The sequence below is a fragment of the Callorhinchus milii genome, unplaced genomic scaffold, assembly GCF_018977255.1.
Source record: "Callorhinchus milii isolate IMCB2004 unplaced genomic scaffold, IMCB_Cmil_1.0 Scaffold4, whole genome shotgun sequence".
Taxonomy (NCBI): domain Eukaryota; kingdom Metazoa; phylum Chordata; class Chondrichthyes; order Chimaeriformes; family Callorhinchidae; genus Callorhinchus; species Callorhinchus milii.
Genome location: NW_024704745.1, coordinates 46570736 through 46595169, shown reverse-complemented (window position 1 = coordinate 46595169; position 24434 = coordinate 46570736). Strand labels below are relative to the sequence as shown.

The 24434-nt window shown below is 40.6% G+C and overlaps 1 protein-coding gene across 1 annotated transcript; it reads right to left on the bottom strand.

Moving 5' to 3' along the window:
- Window positions 1-9666: 9666 nt before the first annotated feature.
- Window positions 9667-15537, bottom strand: nsun3 (NOP2/Sun RNA methyltransferase 3). Its single transcript, XM_007887029.2, has 6 exons — window positions 15403-15537; window positions 13872-13975; window positions 12791-13134; window positions 12375-12532; window positions 11256-11377; window positions 9667-10078 (listed from the first exon to the last, which is right to left on the bottom strand). The coding sequence occupies exons 1-6, from the start codon at window positions 15532-15534 to the stop codon at window positions 9817-9819; spliced, it is 1122 nt and encodes a 373-aa protein (XP_007885220.2). The 5' UTR covers window positions 15535-15537; the 3' UTR covers window positions 9667-9816.
- Window positions 15538-24434: the final 8897 nt, after the last annotated feature.

The following is a 24434-nucleotide window of genomic DNA, read 5'->3' as shown; positions in this document are numbered from 1 at the left end:
GGCTCTGGAACTCCCTTCCTCACTCCCTTCGCCTCAGCCCCTCCCTCCCTACTTTCAGGTCCCGGCTAAAGACCTTTCTTTTCAACTGCGCCTTTGGTCACCTTCTTCCCCCTCCCCCTGGCTCAGCCCTAGGATCCATTATTGTGAAGCGATCTGAGATGCTATCCAGCGTGGAGGACGCTCTCCAAGTTGTTGTTGTTCACGAAGGGAAGATCTAGCTAATCTAATTTACTGGTTTTCTTTTACGGTGTGACAAGGGAGCTTGATAAGGGTAAGGATGTGGATGTTGTATATCTGGATTTCAGTAAGGCCTTTAATACAGTTCCTCTTGAGAGGCTGGCTCTGAACGTAAAGAAGGATATTGGAGAAATCGAGAAGATACAGAGGAGGGCAATCAAAATGATTGAGGTAATAGAAGGACTGTCTCTGAAGAGTGAGAGTAAATTGGGCATGTTCATGCTGGAAAAGGCGACATGCTTGCTGTCTTTAAGATTCTAAAGTTGTCTTGGAAAATAAATACAAATGCAAATATATTTTTTCAACTGAAGTCTTCTGTTCTATGTATAACCATACATGTATTTGTCTACACCTATCGTAAAAAGTGTAGCCACAATTCTAACCTTTTATTTGTTCCTGTGCTGAGACTTGTCAAGTTGGTTCTATTCCATTCAAACCAAGAAGGCTGTGACATATTTCATGGCTAGGGGAAATTCTTAATTTGGAAGCCAGTTATTAAAAATAATTGGTTTCCAAATTAAGGCTGAATTTAAAGGAGGGGCAGCCCCAAAGGTGAAGTGTGTAGTTACAGCTTACAAACTGGGGGCCTGCTTGGTTCATGCTGATCATGATGGATAGGGAGGTTAAATTTGCCTTGGCCCTCCTAGGATTAAAAAGAAGAAAACCAGCCAAGGTTCCTGCTTTTGGTCCCTTTCAGCATCATTTGCTGGTTATGGATGTGTGTGGCAGTAGGTGAGGAGAGATCAGGCTCGTTTATGGTGCCCTCTCTAGTCATGTGGCCTGCTGACACCCACTACCTGACACATGATCTTTGACCACCTGGGTTTGGTGGGGTACCAGAGGTCACCCAGGAGCTGTGCAACAGGACACCAGCAAAAGGTGCACAGAGGTATATGCCAATGAGGAGAAAATCAGAACATGAATTGGATACACTAACTTTATAAAAAAACAAGAATTTGACACAATTTTGTACAATTCTGTGCAGTCACATTTTTAAGACAAAATGGTCTTATTAGCGAAGATTATCAGCCAAAGAAATTTAGTGACTCATCCAAAGAATAGCTCCTCCAATAATGCCACACTCTCCCAACACTGGATTGGAGTGGCAGCTAAGACTGTGAGCTCAAAGTTCCTGACCGGGGGTTTGAAGCTATAATTTGCTGAACCAGAGGCAAGAGTGCTACCAACTGAGCCGAAAACAGGTTTCAACTATTCATGTTATAAACCTACTAAGACACCAATGGAGTTAACAACTGTTTTTTTTCCAACAGATGTTGATTGCCATTGAGTTATACGTAGATTTAAGGGCTCTTCGTTGCACGTATTTGGAAATTATTTATTTATTTTACAGAGTTGTTATGGTCTGGAATGCACTGCTTGAAAAGTTGGTGGAACCAGATTCGATAATAATTTTCAAAACGAAAACATTGCAGGCCTATGGGGTAAGCGTGGAGAAGTGGGACATGTTGGTAACTCTTTCAAAGAGCTGGAACAGGCACGATGGGCCGAATGGCCTCTTTCCTTTCTGTAAAATTCTATGATTCTATAAATTAACTTTCTTTCTACTTGATGATAAAAGCTACAACATTACACATATTTCCATCTGGCAGAATACTGTACTGCAATCCATGATGAAGCAATGGAACTCCTAGCAACCCTGCCATTGCTGGCCTAATTTTTGTGAATATATAATTGAGTTTTGTTTTTAATATGTCCTGTCACCTCTCTGACCTAGCCAAAGTCTTATCTTCAATAGACAGCACTCCAGCTGTGTGTTCAAATAACATTTGCTGGGATAGGGCTACTGCAATCAAAAGTGTTCTTTTGTTGCAAACTGCCCCTCGCTTCTTGCTCATGTAACTGAACAGAAAGGAATTTAAAATGTACTACTATGGAAATACAATGCCCTCAAAATGTTCAAATCTGTAATGCTGTGTTTGGAAGCCATCTCCTGAGACCTAGCAAATAGAACACCATTGGAAAATCAATGAGTGTCACTGCAGGTGGTAATGAACTAGCTTCCTCAACTGTTTTAAGAGCTTCTGGCCATTTGAGAAAACTGCTCCCAGTTTGATAGTAGCCACGGAGATGTGGAAATTGAAGATGTTATCGCTGAATGATGCTCAGTCACATGGAATAGCCTTTCCAGCAATGCTGATTGGCAGATGGAGGAAGGAGAGATTTGTCCATGATTCTGGTGTTGTTTTCCGGGAAATAACAAAGATTTTAGCGACCTTCAACATTTGCAATCCTTGCGTTTTTACTACTAATAATAATTCTTGCATTTAATAATAATCCTTGAATTTGATATAGCGCTTTTCAAGTCTTCTAGACGTAAAGCGAATTGACTGCATTTTTTGTGGGTGAAACGTGGCAGCCAGTTGCCCACAGCAGTGTCCCACAAACAGTCGTGGATTGAAGTGACCAAATTATTATTGGTTTTTTTCTTGAGTGATTATCGTCAGGCATGTGGAGTAAGGAAACATGTCCAAGGTTTTGCCCTGCCAGGAATTTAACCCAGGTCTCTTGCTTGTGGGGCGAGTGCTCTAACCACTAAGCTACAGGACTCCACAAGGCAATGCATTGATAGAGTGCCTTATCATGCTGCCGAGACATCTCAAAGCACTTCACAGAATATACTGTAAAATGGATTGACTGTGTCATTTGTGGGAAAAATGCATCAACCAGTTTGGGCACAGCAATGTCCCACAACATCAACTCCCTTACCTGACAATTGATGGAATCTCAGAACCTGTATCAAACAAAAAGTACATAAATTCTAAAAACATTCCATTATATCAATAAATATTGATATATAGTCAAACCTGTTTTCAGCAACCACTCAGGAGACTGGACCAAGGTGGTCTTTAGGTAAGGATGGTCTCTGGTTCATTGACACTGCCCGATTTTTTTAAAATTCTGCAAGCCAAAATTTTAGCATGAGTGTAGACTCCCGCTAGGCTTAACGCATTTACCAACGCCACCTCATTGGTGAAGCAGGTGAATGCGTAAGGAGTCTAGAGGGGCCTGTGGAAATTGGTAATGCATTACATATTGAAATGGTACAAATGAGAAAGATAATGTATTTTGCCAGTAAACTTACATTCACTTAGAACTTGTCACTATGCTAAATACGAGTGGCCTCCGGCTGCATTCGACAGGTGGTTGCTAAATATAGGTTGTTTATTGTGGAAAATGCATTGGGATTGTTGCAGTGTGGTGGCTGACAACAGGTGGTTGCTTTAATAGGTATTCTGTAAATATAAGTGCTTTCAGTTACTGATGAAAGTGACCTCAGAGATTCACAAATAAAATGAATGTAATTAGAAACATCAATCTATGCAAATTAAAAATTACAAAATAAATAAATGAAAGTTTAATCATATAAATTTAAGGTAGAAACTGCTGGAAGTGATTGCATCTTATAAACAGATATAAAATGAACATTAATAACCAAATATGTAAAATAGTTATAAAAAGGTACACGTTATTTAAATTACATGAAGTGGCTTTGCTATTGACAGAAATTCTCAGAAACTCAAACAGATGATATTAATTTATAAACGTAATCTGTGCCAATACCATTATCTCATTATTAAGAAATATAAATAAATAAGTTAAATTAAATAAATGGCAACTAAGTTCAGAACTGGCTGAAATAAGTGGAAGTGAGCTTGCAGATACTGGCAAGAAGCTAGAAATGTGAACTATCTCAACACCTCTGCACATATAATTATATAACTGAATACTCATAGAAATTGTATACCTATAATTATGCAATTCATCATAGCAATTCACCTCTCTACATGGAGTTATAATTATACAACTAAATAATCATAGAAATTTAATTATACCTAAATAGGAATATAAATGTAATTACATAACTACATTGTGACAATACACATTTTTTGCAATAAAACTAAAGGTTTGATAATAGTAAACAGTCATCTGAATACACATTTAACTTGGGTTTTGCATTGATATACTCTGGATTGTAGTAATTTTAAGTAATTTATAATGTAGAAGCAAATTATAATTGGTCTCTTGAACTGGCTGTCTCTTCCTCACAATCACCCATTTCCCTGCCTCTACCTTGCTGCTGATATCTGTGGGCTGAAACATTTGTTCCAGAAAACTGTCCCTTTCGTGAATGTTGTGGAGCATGGTCAGTTGGTTTTCGAGATGAATAATTTTGCACTCGGGTGGCAAAACCTTCTCAAACCGAACACAGGTTTGGTCCACCTGGACACTTGATTCAAAACAACCAATCCACCTCACTTGCATACATACAATAAAGACTAAAGAGCCAATTTAGCTGGCTCCTCCTTTCGGGCTGGAGTACTGCGCTCATTCTCCCAGGGCAGCTCAGCTATAATGTATAATATAAAATAATTAACAAAAAATATGAAAATAACTAGCTAGGGAAAGTGCCATAGCAAATGAGACAAATGAGACAGACTAAAAGCGAGACAGAAACAAATGAACAAAATGTGTTTTGTTCAATGTTCAATACAATGTGTTTCATATAAAAGAAACATCTTAAAGTATGTCAGAACTTGCATTTTTACAGTGCATTTAATGTAAAACACAATGGCCTTAAAAGGTGATCCCTTTATATCCAGCTGAATCATAAGAGACAGGATGTAAGTAATCAAAAGAATCATAAATAATCCTTACATCTGATTTCTAACCTTAACCTATTCAGCGCCTTGGGACGTCCTCCCGACGTGAAAGGCGCTCTATAAATGAAATCTTTTTGTTGTTGTTACACAGCAGGAGGACATCTCAAAGTGCTTGACAGGATTTTTACTATAAAGTGAAGTGACTATTTTGAAGGCAAACAGATGATCATAACATGATAGAATTTAGTATTAAGTTAGAGAGCGATGTAGTCAAATTTAAATAAAGCTAAATTTGCAGGTATGAGGGAAGAATTAGCTAAAATCGACTGGGGAATTAGATTAATGGATATGACAATAGACCAATAATGGCAAACGTTTAAAGATGTAGTGCATAATTCTCAGCAGTCACATATTCCCTTGAGGAATAAGAGTACCACAGGGAAAGCAGTTCATCTGTGGCTAACTAGAGCAGTTAAAGTATAAAACTAAAAGAAAAGGCCTATAAAACTGCCAAAGAGTAGCAAACCTGAGGACTGGGATATTTTAGGGACCAACAAAGGAAAACCAAAAAGCTCATTAAGAGTGAGAAAATGGATGATGAGGGCAAGCTGGCTAGGAACATTAAGACAGATTGTAAGAGTTTTTATAAATACATTAAGAGGAATAGGCTAGCAAAAGTAAATGTGGGTCCACTACAGGCAGAGACAGGAGGAATTATAATGGGGGATAAGGATATGGCAGAGTCCCTAAATAAATACTTTGCTTCTGTCTTCACGTTAGAAGACACAAGAAGTTTACCAGAAATAGAGATGAACCAAGGGGCTAATTTACATTAGCAAAGAATTGATGCTAGGGAAATTGTTGGCATTAAACAGTGACAAGTCCCCTGGACCTGATGGTTTGCATCCTAGGGTTTTAAAAGAGGTAGCTCATGAGATAGTGGAGGCCTTGTGTCTGATCTTCCAAAATTCTTTGGATTCTGGAATGGTTCCCATTGATTGGAAGATTGCAAACGTCACACCACTATTTAAGAAGGGTGGGAGAGAAAAGATGGGGAACTATAGACCAGTTAGTCTGACATCGGTGGTAGGGAAAATTCTAGAATTCTTAATTAAGGAAGTCGTAGTGGGATACTCAGAGGATCACAATATGATTAGACAGAGTCAACATGGCTTTACAAAAGGGAAGTCATGCTTAACAAATCTTTTAGATTTTTCTGAGGACATATCAAGTAGATTAAATAGGGGGGAATCAGTCGATGTAGTGTGTTTAGATTTCCAAAAGGCATTCGATAAGGTGCCGCATAAAAGGTTGATCCACAAGATTAGGGCCCATGGAATTAAGGGGAATATATTAGCATGGATTGAAGAATGGCTAACGGGAAGAAAACAAAGAGTAGGTATAAACGGGTCCTTTTCAGATTGGCGGGATGTGACTAGTGGTGTTACAAGGATCAATACTTGGGCCTCAACTACTTACAATCTATATCAATGATCTAGATGAGTACATCAAACTTAATATATCCAAATTCACGGATGACACTAAACTAAGAGGGAGAGTAAACACCGAGGATGACATTAAAAAATTGCAATGAGATATAAATAGGCCAGGTGAGTGGGCAAATAGGTGGCAGATGAAGTATAATGTAGGGAAGTGTGAAGTTATCCATCTAGGTGGCAAAAACAGTAGAGCAGATTATTTTTTAGAAGGGGAGAGACTAGATAGTGTTAGCGTTCAGAGGGACTTGGGTGTCCTTGTACACCAGTCACAAAAAGTTAGTTTGCTGGTACAGCAAGTGATTAGGAAGGCTAACGGTATGTTGGCATTTGTTACAAAAGGGTTAGAATATAAGAGTAGGGAAGTCTTGCTGCAACTGTATAGGGGCCCCAGTGAGACCGCACCTAGAGTATTGTGTGCAGTTTTGGTCTCTTTATTTAAGAAAGGACGTACTTGCCTTGGAGGGGGTACAAAGTAGATTCACTAGATTGGTACCTGGGATGAGGGGGATGACTTATGAGGATAGGTTGAGCAATTTAGGCCTATATTCTTTAGAATATAGAAGAATGAGAGGTGATCTTATAGAAACCTATAAGATTATAAAGGAGCACGGCAGAATAGACAGTGGGAGACTTTTTCCCTGGTTGGAGAAACTATAACCAAGGATCACAGTCTTAAAATTAGGGGTAAGCCTTTCGCACTGAATTGAGGAAAGACTTCTTCACTCAGAGGGTAGTGAATTTATGGAGTTCTCTACCCCAAAGGGCTGTAGATGCTCAGTCCCTGAACATATTCAAGACTGAGATTGATAGATTTCTTGTGGATAAAGGGATTAAGGGATATGGGGATAAGGCGGGTAAGGTGGAGTTAGAATAGGTCAGCCATGATAATGAATGGCGGGGCAGGCTAAAGGGGCCGAATGGCCTACTCTTGCTCCTAATTCTTATGTTCTTATGATCTGGAAATAAACTTGTATTTAATATTGAATGCTTTTATAAAGCAATGCCTCACACACAATAAGGTCAGGAGTTACATTAATTTAAATTTGGAGGTGAATTTGAATTGCGGAGAAACAGTAGCCAGGAACCTCTAGTGTGGCTCAGGACCAAAGGACTTGCAGTGTGCTGCAATATGGCTGTTCAGCCATTTGATGGCAGCAATGCTCCATCCAAACCTGCTAAATTTATAATTGTGCATTTAATACAGAGCCCATCAATTCAAAGTTGTCTCAAAACACTTCACAATTAATTGCTGTCAATTTTAATGACAGAATTGTAGAAAATCACCGCAGCCAATTTGCATACAGCAAGGTCCCACAAATAGCCAAATGGAGTGAATGATCAATTTACCTGAAAGATTGTTGGACAGGAAACTAGGAGAAACTCCGTTCTATTTTTCATTATTATGATGTGCAGATGAACAAACAAATGGAGCCTAACAATGAAACAGGTTGCAAGGTGTGGTGAAGGCCAGGTCACAAGACTTGTGTAAAAAAGCGGCTTGATGCAGTGATCGGCGGGGGGTGTTCTGGAAGCTTTCTTCATTCAAACCAATGATGTGATCTTGTGGTGTGTCAGCCTATGGTTCAAAATGCTGAATCCAGGCTTCCAAAAGATGTACTACTAAATGCCAAGCTGACACTATATTTATCAGGCCTCTATAGGATGAACAATAACTAGAGGAAGAGGGAGAAGGGGTTTGCAGGAATGTCTGTTCAGCTATATGAGACAGGGGTGTGGGAGGTATCAGAATTTTACACTGAAGTTATATCAGAGTACAGTATTTCAGTGAGGAGGTAGGTCTAGATTGCAGGGTTTGACCATTTTCTTTTTGTCATTTATTTCTTAAAACTAAAAGGGGAAGATAAGATGATCCGATACACATCTTCAACTGGAGATTTCTGAAAATGTTGTTTGAGCAAAAGGTAATTAAGGCATTTTGTTTATGCTGATTATTATAAAAGACCAAATCCCTCAGAGGTTTACAAAATTCCTGTTTTCAAAATGTTTCAGAGAAGTCCAATAATACTGTATGTACTGCATGGTGTGAAAACATCTGGTGCAGATGGCTTTACTGCAAGAGCTTGAAAGCAGACAGATAAGCTAGAGCCGGGATTCAACCAACTATTGCTACAATGAATAAAGCAAGTGTGCAATTGAGAAGTTTGCAAACATCGCAATAGAGATAAACTGTCACAAACTTGAGTCGGACAGCACTCACTTAGTTTCACCAGACTCTAGTTGATCTCTAAGCCAAGCCCCATACAAACATATTCACTGCCGAATGCGATTGACTGGTACTTTGGAAAAGTGTTTTATTTAGTCTATTCGAAACTGGTACCCTGATTTCTGGCAGAAAGTTTCCTAGGCAATCCGATTTGATAATAAATAATAATAAACCTTGCACTTTGATATAGGGCTTTTCACGTCTTCTAGACGTCTCAATGCGCTTTACAGAACATACTGTAAAGTGAATTGACTGTATAAATTGTGGGCAAAATGCGGCAGCCTATTGCGCACAGCAGTGTCCCACAAACAGTCGTGGATTGAGATGACCAATTGTTTTTTTTCGAGGGATAAGGCGTGTGGAGTAAGGAAATTTGCCCAAAGTTTCACCCTCTCGGGAATCAAACCGAGGTCTCTCGCTTGTGAGGCGAGTGCTCTAACCACTGTGATGTTTTTGTAGAAAAAGTAATATTGTTCTTCAAGACCGTAGATTTCAACCCTGCAGTGGAAGTCGTTGTTTCTACAAAGCTGCACAGCGTCTTTTGTCTTCATTGCTTGCAGCAGACAATGAACACCACACCCTTGTTGCTTCTGTTGCAAATTACCCAGTGAATCCTCCAGTGGTGCTGTACAAACCCTCAATTCAGGCCAACAAGTATAAATAACTCAGCCACATCCTAAAAACATCAACCCTGTGAGCTTCAAAGCACAGGATAACCATTCCCTGAGTATACTAACTTTTCACAGACTGTTTAAAAGAAGCCTGAATGGTGATTTTTAAGCTGCTAAACTCTGTCTTGTATAATTTATTTTTTATTTTCTATCTTTAATTTGCATTTTAACATTCTGATCTGCATGTAGTATTTTTAGAAATTTAGTTTGTAGATTTAAATTATAATTGGAAAACATTACCGTCTGTCAGACTAATTTTGCTTCACAATGTAATATCTGGCTGATAATAATAATCCTTGCATTTGATATAGCGCTTTATCACATCTCAAGACATCTCAAAACGCTTCACAGAATATACTATTAAATGAGTTGCCTGTATATTTTGTGGGCGAAACAATGATGACATCTGATCAGGAAGTAAGCTTAAAAACATTTACTTAATTTTAGAAAACCTTTAATAATTCTGAACTGTAAAATGTACCCAAATTTAAATAAATGAATTATTGTATTTACAGAGTATGCTGACCTGATTAGACGTTGTAAACAATTAGATGTGTGATAAATCAATGCAGCTTGCACAACTTGCTGACATACAGAGGGCCCCATGTCTTACTCCTTTCGGGCACTATTAACAATCCATGCTGTATACCCTTAGCAAATGTGAAGTCGTGGGAGAGGGCACATGACAATTCTGTTAAATCCACAGCTTGAATGTTGTCACAGGAATTCAGGAGAGAACTCACAACGTCATCATTTTCTGCGTGAGATAACGTACACGTGGAATAAACTAGTGATCCTCCAGGACGTAATGCATTAACACCTGACCTGCAAGTGACCAGTAAAGAGACAAAGGAGACGTTTGTCATTGTTCAAAACGCAAAATACTGCAGATGCTGGAAATCTGACACAAAAACAGAAGTCGCTGGGAACCCTCAGCGGGTCAGGCAGCATCTATGGAGAAAGGAAAGTGAGTCAACATTTCGGGTCCACGTCAAGAGTTCTAACGCAGGGTCGTGAACCCGAAACATTGACTCACTTTCCTTTCTCCATAGCTACTGCCTGACCTGCTGAGTGTTCCCAGCAACTTCTGTTTTTGTTTTAGTTGTTATTTCTGTCTACTTTAAGTAGTCACAGGAATGGAAAAATTGGTGGGAGAATGTCAAAGTTAACATTATAGCGAAAACAGATGTCACTTCTATCAGGCACAGAGGTAAATCCTTGCTTTTGATATGCCTCATCACACTCAAAGCACTTCAGTGTACTATCAAGTATAGTGGCTACATTTGTAGGTAAATGTAATAATAATAATCCTTGCATTGATATAGCACCATATCACGTCTTCGAGAAGTCTCAAAGTGCTTCAGAGAATACACTGCAAAGTGAACTGACTGTATGTTTTGTGGGTGAAAAGCGGCAGCCAATTGCACACAGCAGTGTCCCACAAATAGTCGTGGATTGAAGTGACAAATTTATTATTATTATCATTTTTGAAGGAATTATTACCGCCAGAAAAATAATCCACCAATTGACTAACAACTGGGTTCCTGCTTAATGCTAGGTGACCAGAGACATGTGGATTAAGGAATCTTGCGCAACATTTCACCCTGCTGGGAATCAAACCCAGGTCTCTTGCTTGTGAGGTGAGTGATCTAACCTTTGAGCTACAGGACTCCACTTTGCAGCAGCCAATTTGTGCATAGCAATGCTCCCCAAACAACCATTATGTGAATGACCAATTTTATCTGGAGGATTGTTGACCACGACCTTCTCTATCCAAGCATTGCAACAGTATTTTTAATGTCCATCTGAGCAGACAGATGGGATCTTGGCTGGTCATCAGAAGGATGACAATATAGTGCATCCCCAGGATTATAGGAATGATACCGTTGTGACAGGTTATAGGTAAGTTTACGTTAATCGCCTCCTGGTTTAATTGTTTGACAGTATTTCTATTTAAAGTTGCCAAAGCTAAAATAAAGATGTCAAACCTTTCCTGCTATACCTGAGTAATTGTCTCTGCAGAGTTGGTAGCTTAGGCCTGTGTGCAATCCTCGTGCAAGTCTGAAAGAGGTCAGAGGAGAACAGCCAGCTTCGGTCATTTGAACATGGGGCATCAACTAGCACCTATGGGAGCAACACAACCTTATTAGGAAAAAGCTGAACTAAAGCAAAATGAACTTTTCTTTCATTTTTTATTGTGGATTTCAAACGTTTTATAAAAAAGAATAACTACCCAGAGGAAAAAATAGTTACAAGTATAGACACTAAAAAGAAAAGCATCAGTGAGATCAACAAGGTACTTATTTCTGAGATCATTAATCTGCAATCCTGTAGTCTACTTTAAATAGTCACATGGATAGAACAATTGCCTGGAGAACTGTCAAAGTGAACATTATAACCAACACAGAATGCACTTAGCTGAGAAAACCAAAACTATCACGTGAAGAAACAGGTAGAGCAACCTTCGGGTCAAATGTAGTAACTTAACAAAGAGTGAGGCACAAATAGCAAAGTGGTGGCTGTCCACCACAGTTTGGCATGTACAGAGCCATGTGAGTGTGGAGCTGATAAGTCGTGTTCAGTATTAGGTACTTATGATGTTGATGACTACTCAGGAAAGGAGAATATTGAACAACAACGTGCAGCTCCAGATTTTCAAAGACTAGAAAGTGATGGTAAGTGTAGGCAAGCAGTAGTGTGGAGGGTTCAATAATTGGAGGAATAGTTAGCCTTTGCTACAGATTTTTTTCTTTTTAGAAACTTAGTTCAAGATTAAAGAATCGGAAATGCTACTGATAGATATTGGGCCATATACCAATATATACCAAGGCAGCACTTAGGATGTCCTCACAACAGTTTCTATGGCTAAAGAAGCCGTTTGTTTGTTTTTTTAGTTGTTTTTGCTCGAAATTTGCACGAACTGAATAGAAAGCCAACATGGATGTTCATTTAGGCAAAAACAAAATCCACTTGTTTGCATGAGACTGGAGGAATTTCAACCCTCTGGCCTCTGTAACAATTCAACTAATATGATTAGTGTACTCTAGACATGATCTTTATAACACTGAGCATCGTTGTGCTCATTAAAAAAGAGTGGCAACAGATCAAAATTCAACCTCACCTTGTCATACATTTCTGGTAGATGTGAGCCAAAGTATCTCCCATCCCGCTGGGTCACAGAAATTATGCTTCTTTTTACATCTTCAGGTACAAAAGAATCAAGAGTTTGCTGCAGCCATTTGTATCTCAAATTGTCAGGTTCGTTGCAAAGAAGATGCCCTTAAAAATAAAATCAAAGCTGTTTTGCTCACTTGCTTACTTCCTCTAATCTTAGAATAGTGTTATCTACATTAAGCTGCATGGATATATAACAGTGCTATTGTGAGCAGTGTGTTAAATGGATGCAAAGAATGGAGGATGAGAAATTGTGTAAGCAAGAAAGGCAGATTATAGTATAGGACAATCAAGGATGTTAAGTGTTTGGTCTTAAAAGTAAAAACACCAGCGATACAGTGTAATATATCAGACTACAATTACCTGGAGTACTACACTGTAATATAGCCACAGATTTCCCTCCAGGAGCGGCACACATATCGAGAACACATTCTCCATCTTGTATTCCTAATGCAAGGACTGGCAGTAAGGAGGCTGCGTTTAGGAGGTAATACTGCTTCAGCCTTTCATTCTGGTGTCGCTGTTTGGGGTACCGGCATTGAGTCCTACTAATGTAACATCGTAAAGAATGCTGGAGAAAGGGCAAAGCAATTTGCAGGAAGTTGTAATATTTCTGTGATTGAAGATGCTTCTCCAGTAATTCTGAGGGACAGAACCGATTTAGAAGAACAGCGTACTGCCAGCTGGAAGGATTCAGGAGCACTTCTCTGAAAGACGAGCAAAACACAGGAAAAACAGTTAACAAAATCAAAACTACTGAACAAGTATTTTGAGGGAAATGGAGATTGGAGACGTTTGCCTTAATTTTGATGGATTACTCTAACCAGAAAGAATCAACAGAATATTTTGCTCCAATATTTTTCAGCAGCAGGTTTCATAGAATTCCACTGAATGAGTGATACTGCATGGAAACAGGCCGTTTGGCTCAACAAGCCTATGTTGGGGTTTAGACTCTACAGAGTGTTCACCCTATTTCCTGCTCCTATAACCCTGTATTCTTAAGTGCTGTATTCTTAAGCGCTCCGGGATGCTACCCGCATAGAGGGCGCTATACAAACGCAAGTTGCTGTTGTATTCTTGCTTAGGTTTCTACTCCATCCGTGTGAATGCTTTTCGAGACATTTTCCTACATGTACATTGCACTTATTGCAATACAAATGCAAGTTGTTATATTGGGTCCCTTTATTATGAGTGTGCTCCTGTTCCAATTCCTACAATCATTTGTCACAAAGAGCAAACTTTAATGGACCGTAACTTTTGATTTAGGTTACCGTGTAATTTTTTTGCTGCAATACTTCCAACTAGAGAAACAGAACTAATGAAGCTTAAATGGATTCATGTCTGCAAAATGTATTCTGTGAATTTGCTTGAAAATTTAAATATCACAATATTTCTGCCCCAATTTCAGAAATAACCAGTGTAACTTGAACCTAACCTTCCTTACCTGGCTTTGTCCCATAATTCTCCAAGTCCTTGATGATACTTCTCATCAAAATGTTTCAAAGCTGGTAGGCAGATTTGTTTCTGTCGATTCTGTTTTATTTGAGACTTTATCGATCAATGGAAACAAATGTTAAAAGGTTTCATCAACTGCTTATTATGCATCTCCCCTTTAATATATTTATCCTTCTCTCTAAAGGTTTGGTATTAATCAGCATTATATAGAAACTCGTTTACACTTCCACAAACCAACAATCCGATCACTGCCAGGCATGTTCAGTATGTCATTCCTTTTAAACTTTAAACAGTTTGTGTGGCAAATGGATAGTTTTTAAAACAATTAAGTCTGTCCCTGACCCCAGTCCCTCACCCTCACCCCAGTCCCTCACCCCAGTCCCTGATCCCAGTCCCTCACCCCAGTCCCTGATCCCAGTCCCTGATCCCAGTCCCTGACCCTCTCCCCAGTCCCTGATCCCAGTCCCTGATCCCAGTCCCTGACCCTCTCCCCAGTCCCTGATCCCAGTCCCTGATCCCAGTCCCTGACCCTCTCCCCAGTCCCTGACCCTCTCCCCAGTCCCTGACCCTCTCCCCAGTCCCTGACCCTCTCCCAGTCCCTGACCCTCTCCCAGTCCCTGACCCTCACCCCAGTCCCTGACCCTCACCCCAGTCCCTCTCCCCAGTCCCTGACCCTCTCCCCAGTCCCTGACCCTCACCCCAGTCCCTCTCCCCAGTCCCTGACCCTCTCCCCAGTCCCTGACCCTCTCCCCAGTCCCTGACCCTCCCCCAGTCCCTCCCCCAGTCCCTGACCCTCTCCCAGTCCCTGACCCTCTCCCCAGTCCCTGACCCTCCCCTCCCTCCCCAGTCCCTGACCCTCTCCCCAGTCCCTGACCCTCCCCCAGTCCCTGACCCTCCCCCAGTCCCTCTCCCCAGTCCCTGACCCTCCCCCAGTCCCTGACCCTCCTCCCTCTCCCCAGTCCCTGACCCTCTCCCCAGTCCCTGACCCTCTCCCCAGTCCCTGACCCTCTCCCCAGTCCCTGACCCTCTCCCCAGTCCCTGACCCTCTCCCCAGTCCCTGACCCTCTCCCCAGTCCCTGACCCTCTCCCCAGTCCCTGACCCTCACCCCAGTCCCTGACCCTCTCCCCAGTCCCTGACCCTCTCCCCAGTCCCTCTCCCCAGTCCCTGACCCTCACCCCAGTCCCTGACCCTCACTCCAGTCCCTGACCCTCTCCCCAGTCCCTGACCCTCTCCCCAGTCCCTCTCCCCAGTCCCTGACCCTCACTCCAGTCCCTGACCCTCTCCCCAGTCCCTGACCCTCTCCCCAGTCCCTCTCCCCAGTCCCTGACCCTCTCCCCAGTCCCTGACCCTCTCCCCAGTCCCTCTCCCCAGTCTCTGACCCTCACCCCAGTCCCTGACCCTCACCCCAGTCCCTGACCCTCACCCCAGTCCCTGACCCTCACCCCAGTCCCTCTCCCCAGTCCCTGACCCTCTCCCCAGTCCCTGACCCCAGTCCCTGGTCAGTCCCCGGGAGCCTGACCTGCTGTGATGGCCTCGGGCCGGGCTGGATTCTCGGCTCCGCGCACAGGCCTCGGCCCGTCAGCCCGAGCTGCACATCGGCAGCGACTGCCAGGCGGCGGGACAGAACGCAGGGGACCCGCAGCGTGGCCATGGTGCCACTGTCCACCTTCCCCCGCCCGCCCGGCCCCGCACCTCAGTTCCGTTCTGGCAGCAGGTCCCGGGAGCTCCTGCAGAGCCCCAGAGCTTTGCTCTGTAACCATCAGCTGTTAAGCATTTCACAAGTACAGAGCTTCATATATTGCCACCAACACTCGGTGTGTATTTGTGTCGGGAATAGAGTCACTCCGGGGCAGTCTAACCAGCAAAAACCACCCAGAGAGCACCGTCTGGCAAACCATTTCATTGCTGGTCCTGCCAGGACCTGTTGGGGCTTTGGCTTTGTAGGGTTGATGGGAACTGACTGGGAAGAGTCCCTGCCCCCCCTTTGCCTGGTCTGCCCTTCCAAGTCCTCCCGATGAGTCCGGCTGTGATCAGCGGTGCCCTCGCCCGGAGTACCGCAGACCTGCCTGGCTCAAACACTGGACAACCAAGACCGCCACAGAGGACCACTTACATGTTGATAATTTATTGCATGGTATTTCACCTTTAAGTCAACTCAGCCTGAGGAGAACTTACCTCCTTTACCCCTTCCCCTGCCCTCCCCCGCGCACACACACCTAAGGAAAATAGCCACTATTGAGGTCGCAGATACTAGGGCTCCTTGCTAAGCAGGACAACTTGAAATGTGTGAGAGCATTGCCGCCTTTCCCCCGCCCACAGTCCGGACACAACTGAGTAATGGTTCCACGAGTTGGAAATTCAGAGCTTCAGCAGCAGCTGGTTATTTATCGGCATAATAATCACGGTCATAATTCTTGATTTTGATATGCTTTTGACCTGACCACATTGTTGAATGTCTTAAAGTGCTTCACAAAATTTACTGTGAAGTGTGGAGTCTGTATTTAAAGGCAAATATGGCAGCCAATCTGCACACAGCAATATTCCATAAACAGTCATTAAATTAATACCATTTTATTTATAATGCTGCAGATTACCTCCACCCCACAGCTGAGAGTTGAGTGTTTCACTCTGCTGAATTTTTTGAAAAGTCATCACCTCTGGAGTTAGACCAATTCAGGTTATTTCTCGGTGGCTGGAAAATAAACTGAAATTACATAGAGAACTCAGGATAGTGCTGCCACTGGGATTCTTTATATTATAACCTTAAGAATCTCAACCATTTAGGACAATGATTAATTCAACGAGGGTGAAACATTTATGGTCAAGGTTGTAAATACAGCAACAAGTTACCCGTGACCAAAATAAGGATCTGCTTTAAGCATATCTCATTTGTACAGATTTTACAAGTTTGTCCAGAACAATAACATTATTTCGATCATGAGGAAGGCCTTCAGAACAATACTGTATGGAACTGGAGGCCATAGATTAAAACAATATTTACCTGGTCAACTCAAAACATTTATCATTTGAGGAAAAGCACCATCAAAAGTTATCAGCTTCATACAAGTCCACATAGCAACCATTTTGTTCCAAAATAGTTCATCTGTAATTGGAAAAAGTTTCATGAAAGTCTTAAAACTAGGCAAGTGGCAGTTAAACAGACCTGACCCACTTTACATCCTGTTATGTTGGCACTGGGATGAACATCCATTTCCTTCTCTGGGCTCGTGTTTTGAGTTGGCACCATTTCTTGCTCCAAATGATTTGAACTACCTTCCCATTTTAGTACCAGATATTTAATCAGGAGCACCTCCCAAAGTGAGACAGTAATAGGTAACCTGAATGAACATCCATTGTACCAAAACTCCATTGCTTACCAAAGTCATTTACATTTCTACCCAAAAGTGTTGGCCTGGCTCAGGTGCGAGCACACTCACCTCAGAGTCAAAAGATCTTGGGTTCAAGTCCATGTCAGTATTTTAAGATTAACTGAAACAGCTCAATTCTCTACCACATCAAATCCTTAAAACCGAGGCCTCTTCAGACCCAAATCTAGAGCTTTAAAACAGTACATTTTTCTCCAAATAAAACACCCATCCTGTAGTGGGCCTTATTGTGAGGATAATTATAACATAAGAACATAAGAATTTGCTAGGCGAAAGACCAAGGTCCATCTTGTTTGCCTTCCATTATCCTTCCAGTCACTTGACATGTCATGTCATAAAGTATACATCCCGTGATATTATTTTCCAGCAGAAATCTATCTAATTTGTTCTTGAAACAAACAACATTTTCTGCTTCCACTGTCTCCCTAGGGAGCCTGTTCGATAATTTGACTACTCACTCACTGAAGTAGTGTTTCTGCAGATTTGTTCTGAGTTTATCCCTTCAATTGCAAGCCATGTGCTCTGGTTATACTGTTCAGTGCAAGATAAAACAGCTTATCAGGGTCTACCTTATCCAGTTCCTTCAGAATTTTAAAGACCATAATCAATATCGCCCCTCAACCTTCTCTTCTACAGTGTGAACATGCCCAGTTTATCTAATCGCTCCTCGTAGTCTAGTCCCTCCATCCCCTCAATCATTTTGGTTGCCCTCCTCTGTATCGTCTCAATTGCTACAATATCCTTTTTATATTTCGGTGACCAGAACTGCACACAGTATTCCAAGTGTGGTCAAACCAGTGATTTATAAAGTGGCAGGATTACCCCACTATTTCAGCTCAATATTGCCCTTTTAATTCAGCCCAGCATCTGGTTTGTCTTACTCAGTTACCGAGGACTATATATATATATATAATATATATAAAAAAAGTCCTTCCTGGATTTTTTATCACTATGTGCAGCACTTTGCATTTCGCTACATTCAATTTCATCTGCCATCAATCTGCCCAATTCCCAGAATGTTCAAGTCCTCCTGTAACCTACCCTGTTCATCTTTGCAGTGTACCACCTTCAATAGCTTTGTGTCATCTGCAAATTTAGCCACTGTGCTTGTGACTCCTAGCTCCAGGTTGTTTATGAAGATGTTAAATAAAAGAAGTCCCATAACAGACCCCTGTGGAACTGCATTGGTAATATTCACCCAGTCTGATGACATTTCCTGTACCACCAGCTTCTGGATTCTATCGGTCAGCCATTTACGTATCCTTTGCAAGATACTTCCTCTGATTCCTGCTTTCTTTATTTTCAGTTTCAGCCTTTCATGAGGAAGTGTATCAAAGGCCTTACTGGATTCCTGATATACAACATCCACTGCCTTACCCCTATCAAACTCCTTTGGCAATTTTATTTTTGTTTTTATAACCTCACCAATCCTTGTAATATCAAATATGATAACATTATGATCAGTTGCTTAATCCCTCACCCACTTTTGTGTTGGAGATTTGATCATCCCTATTACTCATAACCAAGTCCAAAATTTATTTCCTCTTGTTTGCTCCTTTATAAACGGAGTCATAAAACACTCTTCCTTTAACTCTAGAAATTAATTTGAGCCCCAATACTGAAGTTTATATATACTGCCACCTCATTACGTACAAGACCCAGCAAACTCATTTTAGAGAGTTCAATGTACAGGAAAGGTGATATAGTCATGGAACCATTGCAATGTAGTGTTCCCATTCCCAGCAGTAAGATATATATAAATGGTAAATAGGATAAAGTAAACCCACAACAATACCTCCAAATGCAAATTAGCAATGATGTCAATAACAGATCAAGAAAGCATAGTTCCACAGGTTGGAGAAGGAACTACTGGAATTGAGCAGAATGTGAACCAGGTGGAAACAATTCATCCCAAAGTAGGTTTGAAATCTCCAATCCAAACAGTAGAATTAGTTTTCTGTGTAACAAAGTTTAGTTTGTTTAGCTGTTGAATAAAATTTGTTCGCCTCTGTAAGGTGTTAAAATAATTCTGTGGGAAAAATTAATTGACTTGCCTCACAGAATTCATAATTCTGTGGGAAAGAACTGATTGATATGAGCTGCTGACACTAGATAGCAAGAGTGTCTTATTAGGACTGCTGAAACTCCCCCAGAGAAAAGGTAACTGATCAAATACCTAATTCTCTTCTTAGTTGTGCTTCATCCGGTAGATACTGTTTTAAAGTTGTGATATTATTTGACAATTTTAATAAAATGAAATATCAATTTGGACATGTTATGTCAACATTTGAGTTATTATCCGTCCCATTAAAACCCTACATCTCATTTATTTTCTGATTGCTCCTATTTGATTGCAGATTGTGGCAAAACAGTACATGAGATGTTGTTGGCTGCCTGTAGGTGGCAGGATTACATTTAACAGTCCCACCACATTAAGCTGACAAATAAGAGGCATGACAGGGTAAAGCTTCAAGGCTTGATTTGGCAATTCAAAAGTTTTACTTTCTCTCCTCTCAATGATGTCAGGAATACATTCATTTTACCTTTTTGTGGTCATCGAGCTTTTATTCTCTTGTTTAACAAAATGCAAAACTGGGGAGAGGTTCTTGGTTCTAATTAGTGTACTCTGCAAATTGCAGACCACATAAAACCATTCTTTGGGGTGGCGGAGAATGTCTGCTTTGGTCAAAATCACATCACCATACATAAGAGTATCCAAACCAAACATAGATCCATGCATGCTACCCACACATGAAAATTTCCATGTTTGGAATGTGCACTCGTTCCCAGAAGGGACACCTAATTCTGGAAAGTATTAGGCAAAGCTTGGCCAGTGTCAAGGCTTGGGGACCCTAGAGTGTGCATTGGGGAACTTCTGGAGTTTAACCAGCTAAATAAGTTGCCATTGAAAGCTTCACACTGTTTGTTCAGCTCGGACCAACCTACCCATTAGGGTTAGCATTTACAGGGTTAACCTGGATGAGTCTAAACTTCCTGCAGCTGAATATGGACAAGAAGGAAGCCATACTCATTGGTTCCCGTCAACATCCTCACTCCTGCGGATCTAAACTCCTCAACCTCCGTGGAATCTCCACCAGACTCACCAAACCAATGCGCAAACTAGGCATCTGGTTCATCCCCCAGCTGTCCTTCCTCCCCCACAGCCAGTCCCTGACCAGGACCGCCTTCTTCCACCTCCACTACATTGCCCGCCTCCGACCGTACCTTACCCCAACTGCAGCTGAAACCCTTGTGCATGCGTTTGTCATCTCCCGCTTGGATTACTCCAACACACTCCTCACCAGTCTCCCAGCTCCACCATTCAAGATCCAGCTCATTCAAAACTCTGCCACCCACATACTACCCCAGACCAAACTCTGTACCGACATCTCACCAGTTCTGGCCAGGCTCCACTGGCTCCCCATCGCCGAATGGATCGACTTCAAGATCTTCACACTCGTGTTCAAATCCATCGCTTCTTGGCACTTCCCTACCTCTCCAACCTCATTCCCCAATCCACCACCCCGCATCTCTGCTCGTCCCTCACACCCTCCGGCCCACCATTGGAGTTCGCGCTTTCAGCCACTACACCCTGAAACTCCGTAACACTCTCCCTCAATTACTCCGCCTTGCCCCCCCTATCCCGTCACATCCAACCTGAAAACTTTCCTCTTCAATCATGCTTACGGCCAAATCCCCCCGACTCAGAGTCAGGCTCCGCAACTGTTAAGCTCTTTGCGACGCTACCCTGCGTGGAGGGCGCTATATAAGTGCAAGTTGTTGTTGTCGTTGTTAACAGGAGCTAATTGAGATCTGCACATCCTCCTGATAAGCCAGCTGGTCAGTCTGTCAGCAGTTTACCAATGAAAGATATAGAAGCATGAATACAATTGCCTGTAGTTCCATTTAAACTAATGTTTTTCTCCACAACTGCCATCTGTTGGGCAAAGGTTATTCTAAAAGGTAAACCCAAACAACTGGCAGGTTTCCCAAATTTCTTCCACCTTCACAGAATTAACTCATTTTCTTAAATCCATTGGTGGACTTTGCCCTGCAACTAATAAAAAGTAGCTATCTATATGTATACTTCCATTACAACCAGTTCAGTGTTGATGATGATTTTTATACAGACCTAGTTTAATTAAATCTATCCAGAGTGTGATACGAAGATTAAATATATTGCTTGAATTTGGCACAGCACCTATAAAGTCAAGACCATCTCAATATACTCAAGACCTTTTAAGAACCTCTGAACACAAAAAGTTACATTACAAACAGCCAAGAATTTAACAATTAATTTATAATGAACTTTGATTTAATATAGCACCTTATGATATCAAAACACCTCAAAGTGCTTCACAAGACTATAATGTGAAGTGTAAGGATTGTATATTTGTAGGCAAACATGCAGCCAATTTATGGACAGCAATGTCTCACAAACCTATGAAGGGAATGACCAATTTTATCTGGGGGCTTAAGTGGCCAGATCATTGGGAGACACTCATCTCTTTTCAATTAGAGCCATGGGATCTTTAATGTTCACTTGAACAGGCAGATGGAACCTCAGTTTCCCATGCCATCAGAAGGACTGTCTCCAAAGTGCAAGTACAGTAGTTAACTTACAGTAACTATAGAACTTGTAGTATTACTTGTAATACTGCTGTAATCCTGGACCGCATCTCTGATATTTTTGCCACACACACCCAGCAGTGAATTGGAGTGTCACTTTAGACTATGTGAGTTCAAGTCCCAATGTGGGGCGCGAACCCACAATCGTCTGACTCAGAGGCAAGAGTGTTACCGAGTGAACAGGCTGACACAACTATACAGCCAGAAGTGGCTCCCATCACTGATGACTGGGCTCTTTTGTTACGAAAAAACTGGTGTTGAGTGAATGTAAAAGCTGTACAGAACCATAAAAGTGCAAGGTTGCTCTTATGTTGCTGTCGTGTCTCTGTGCTGAATTGTTACATTGATGAACATTATGGAAGGTAGAAATTTTTTTAAACTTCTAGAAAGTGCCATTGACCAAAGACTGAATTCTTATATAGGAACATCAAGTACGACTGAAGGAACAAAATTATAGCATGCAATGACCTAATACATCTGAAGGACCATCAATATCTGGATATCTTGATGAATCTTCCTGAAATGTATGTAAAACAAGCTGAAATCCAAAGTAATTTACTAAAATATGCCAACAGGAACACTAAGCGTGATTTGTTGTATTTCTGCTTCTTAACTTTCCAGGTTGCAATTCAATTATGAAATTCATGGTCTAAATATTTTCATTTGTGCTTGCCCAGAGAAACATTCCTTACTATTTCATTCATTTTATGTGCTGCATATTGTCCTAGTATTTAAAATATGAAAATATTTTTCAAAATAATACCTTTGCTGTGTAAGGCTCAGATATAAGAACTTTGGCCGCATTTTAATAAATATAGATCTGTTGTACATTATGCTATACACTTTTTAATATTTTGGGATGCTTAAATAGTACATTATAAAAAAGTACACTTGTTTTATAAATAGTAAATTCAAATGGGAAACATAGAAAATGAAATACCACAAAAACTGAGCCGAATTCATGTCAAAATATATCTGGCAAATAAGTACACAATAGGATGACAAAGTCAACCAATATTGGCTCTATTATTTTTGTTTTACGGCAATTTGTGAATAAATTTGCAGTAAAATAGTGTACTCCTACATGCCTATCAGGCAAGATAGTATCATACCCACATTCAAATAAACAAAACATATTATACAGAATTAATTGAAACTTCATGTAGTGCAAGTAATATTATTCTAACTAAAATGTATTTACTAATATCAGGCTTAGTTTTACTTGTACTTTTGTGATTGTATATTAATAGCACCAGAGTGATTCACTGTAGCTTTCTCACAGTTTCTTAATACTTTTTGAAACTCCAAGATGTTTTCCTGAAAGATGTACAAAAGCTTGAAAAAAATCACAAAATAGTTTCAGGTACAATTACGTAATATTACAACCAAATAAACTTTGTAAACAGTATACTGTAGCTGGAATATCTTAGAATAGGAATAAGCATTGCTAAAATACAGTTTGTTTAATTATGAAGACAAACTAAATGTGCATATGACTTAAGCAATGTTATTATTTAATGACCTGTGATACATTGCTCCACACTGTTAATTGTTCCCTAAAAGAACATATTTATCTACATATCAAGACAGTAGAAAATAGATACTTAGGAAATTACTTCTACATGAACTAATCTATATAACCATGATCTATTTTCCAAAAACTCCAGAAGAACAAGAGCTTTTGAAGATGTAGAATTAAAAACTAGGACATTTCTTGAAGAGGGACAAGACTATAAAATATGTCAGAAATAAAAAGGTAATCTCGGATTACTGAAAATCTAAAATTAAAACAGAAAATGCTGGAAATGCATAACATGTCGATGAGTACCTGAACGAAAGAAAGTTTAATGTTTTGGATGTGACCCTTTATCAGAACTAGTGGTGAAGGTTCATATTCAAGACACTAACCTTTTTTTTCCAATACAGATTAATCTCCAGTGCATTTACAGAATTTTCTCTTTGATTAACCATGCCACACGTGGGCGGTAAATGTTTATTTGTCCAGTGCAATATTACTAGATGCAATGGATTTCTTTTTTAAAAAAGCTCGAAGTATTATACAACTGAATTAAGCATCCCTGCATCAGTTTTTGCAATTGTCCAAAACAGTTCAATTTGAACACCAGTTACATAACTGAAAAGGATTAACAAAACCTAAAATAGTTCTTCTTCTTACGCACATTGTAGTTCAGTTCTTACACATGTTGTAGTTTCTAAAAAAAAACATTGCTAATGCTTAACATACATTAAGCAAAGACATTAAAATGATCTATAAAATATCAAATCTTATGTAAATATAAAAGAAATCAAAATAAAATCTGTTCCATCCTGCAGAGTTTCAGCAGCTATCAGGAAGCTTTTCACTTGATACAAAGTACTATTTGCTTAGGAACAGCAGTAGGAAATACCAGTTCTTTAGTGTTTTCATTTTTCTCACTGCAGGTTTCTTCTAGGTTTAGAAAAACTGGAGAAAATGGACCTGTTCAACAATCTGGTCAAAGTGATAGGTTCTCTTGTCCGCAATACTCTTTTTTTT

Coding starts and splice junctions, on each gene's coding strand:
- nsun3 (XM_007887029.2), bottom strand. CDS start 15,534: ATGGCCACGCTGCGGGTCCCCTGCGTTCTGTCCCGCCGCCTGGCAGTC. Junction 12,533..12,790: donor ATTACAGTGTAGTACTCCAG/GTAATTGTAGTC, acceptor TTTATTTTTAAG/GGCATCTTCTTTGCAACGAA. Junction 11,378..12,374: donor TACCAGAAATGTATGACAAG/GTGAGGTTGAAT, acceptor TTGCTCCCATAG/GTGCTAGTTGATGCCCCATG.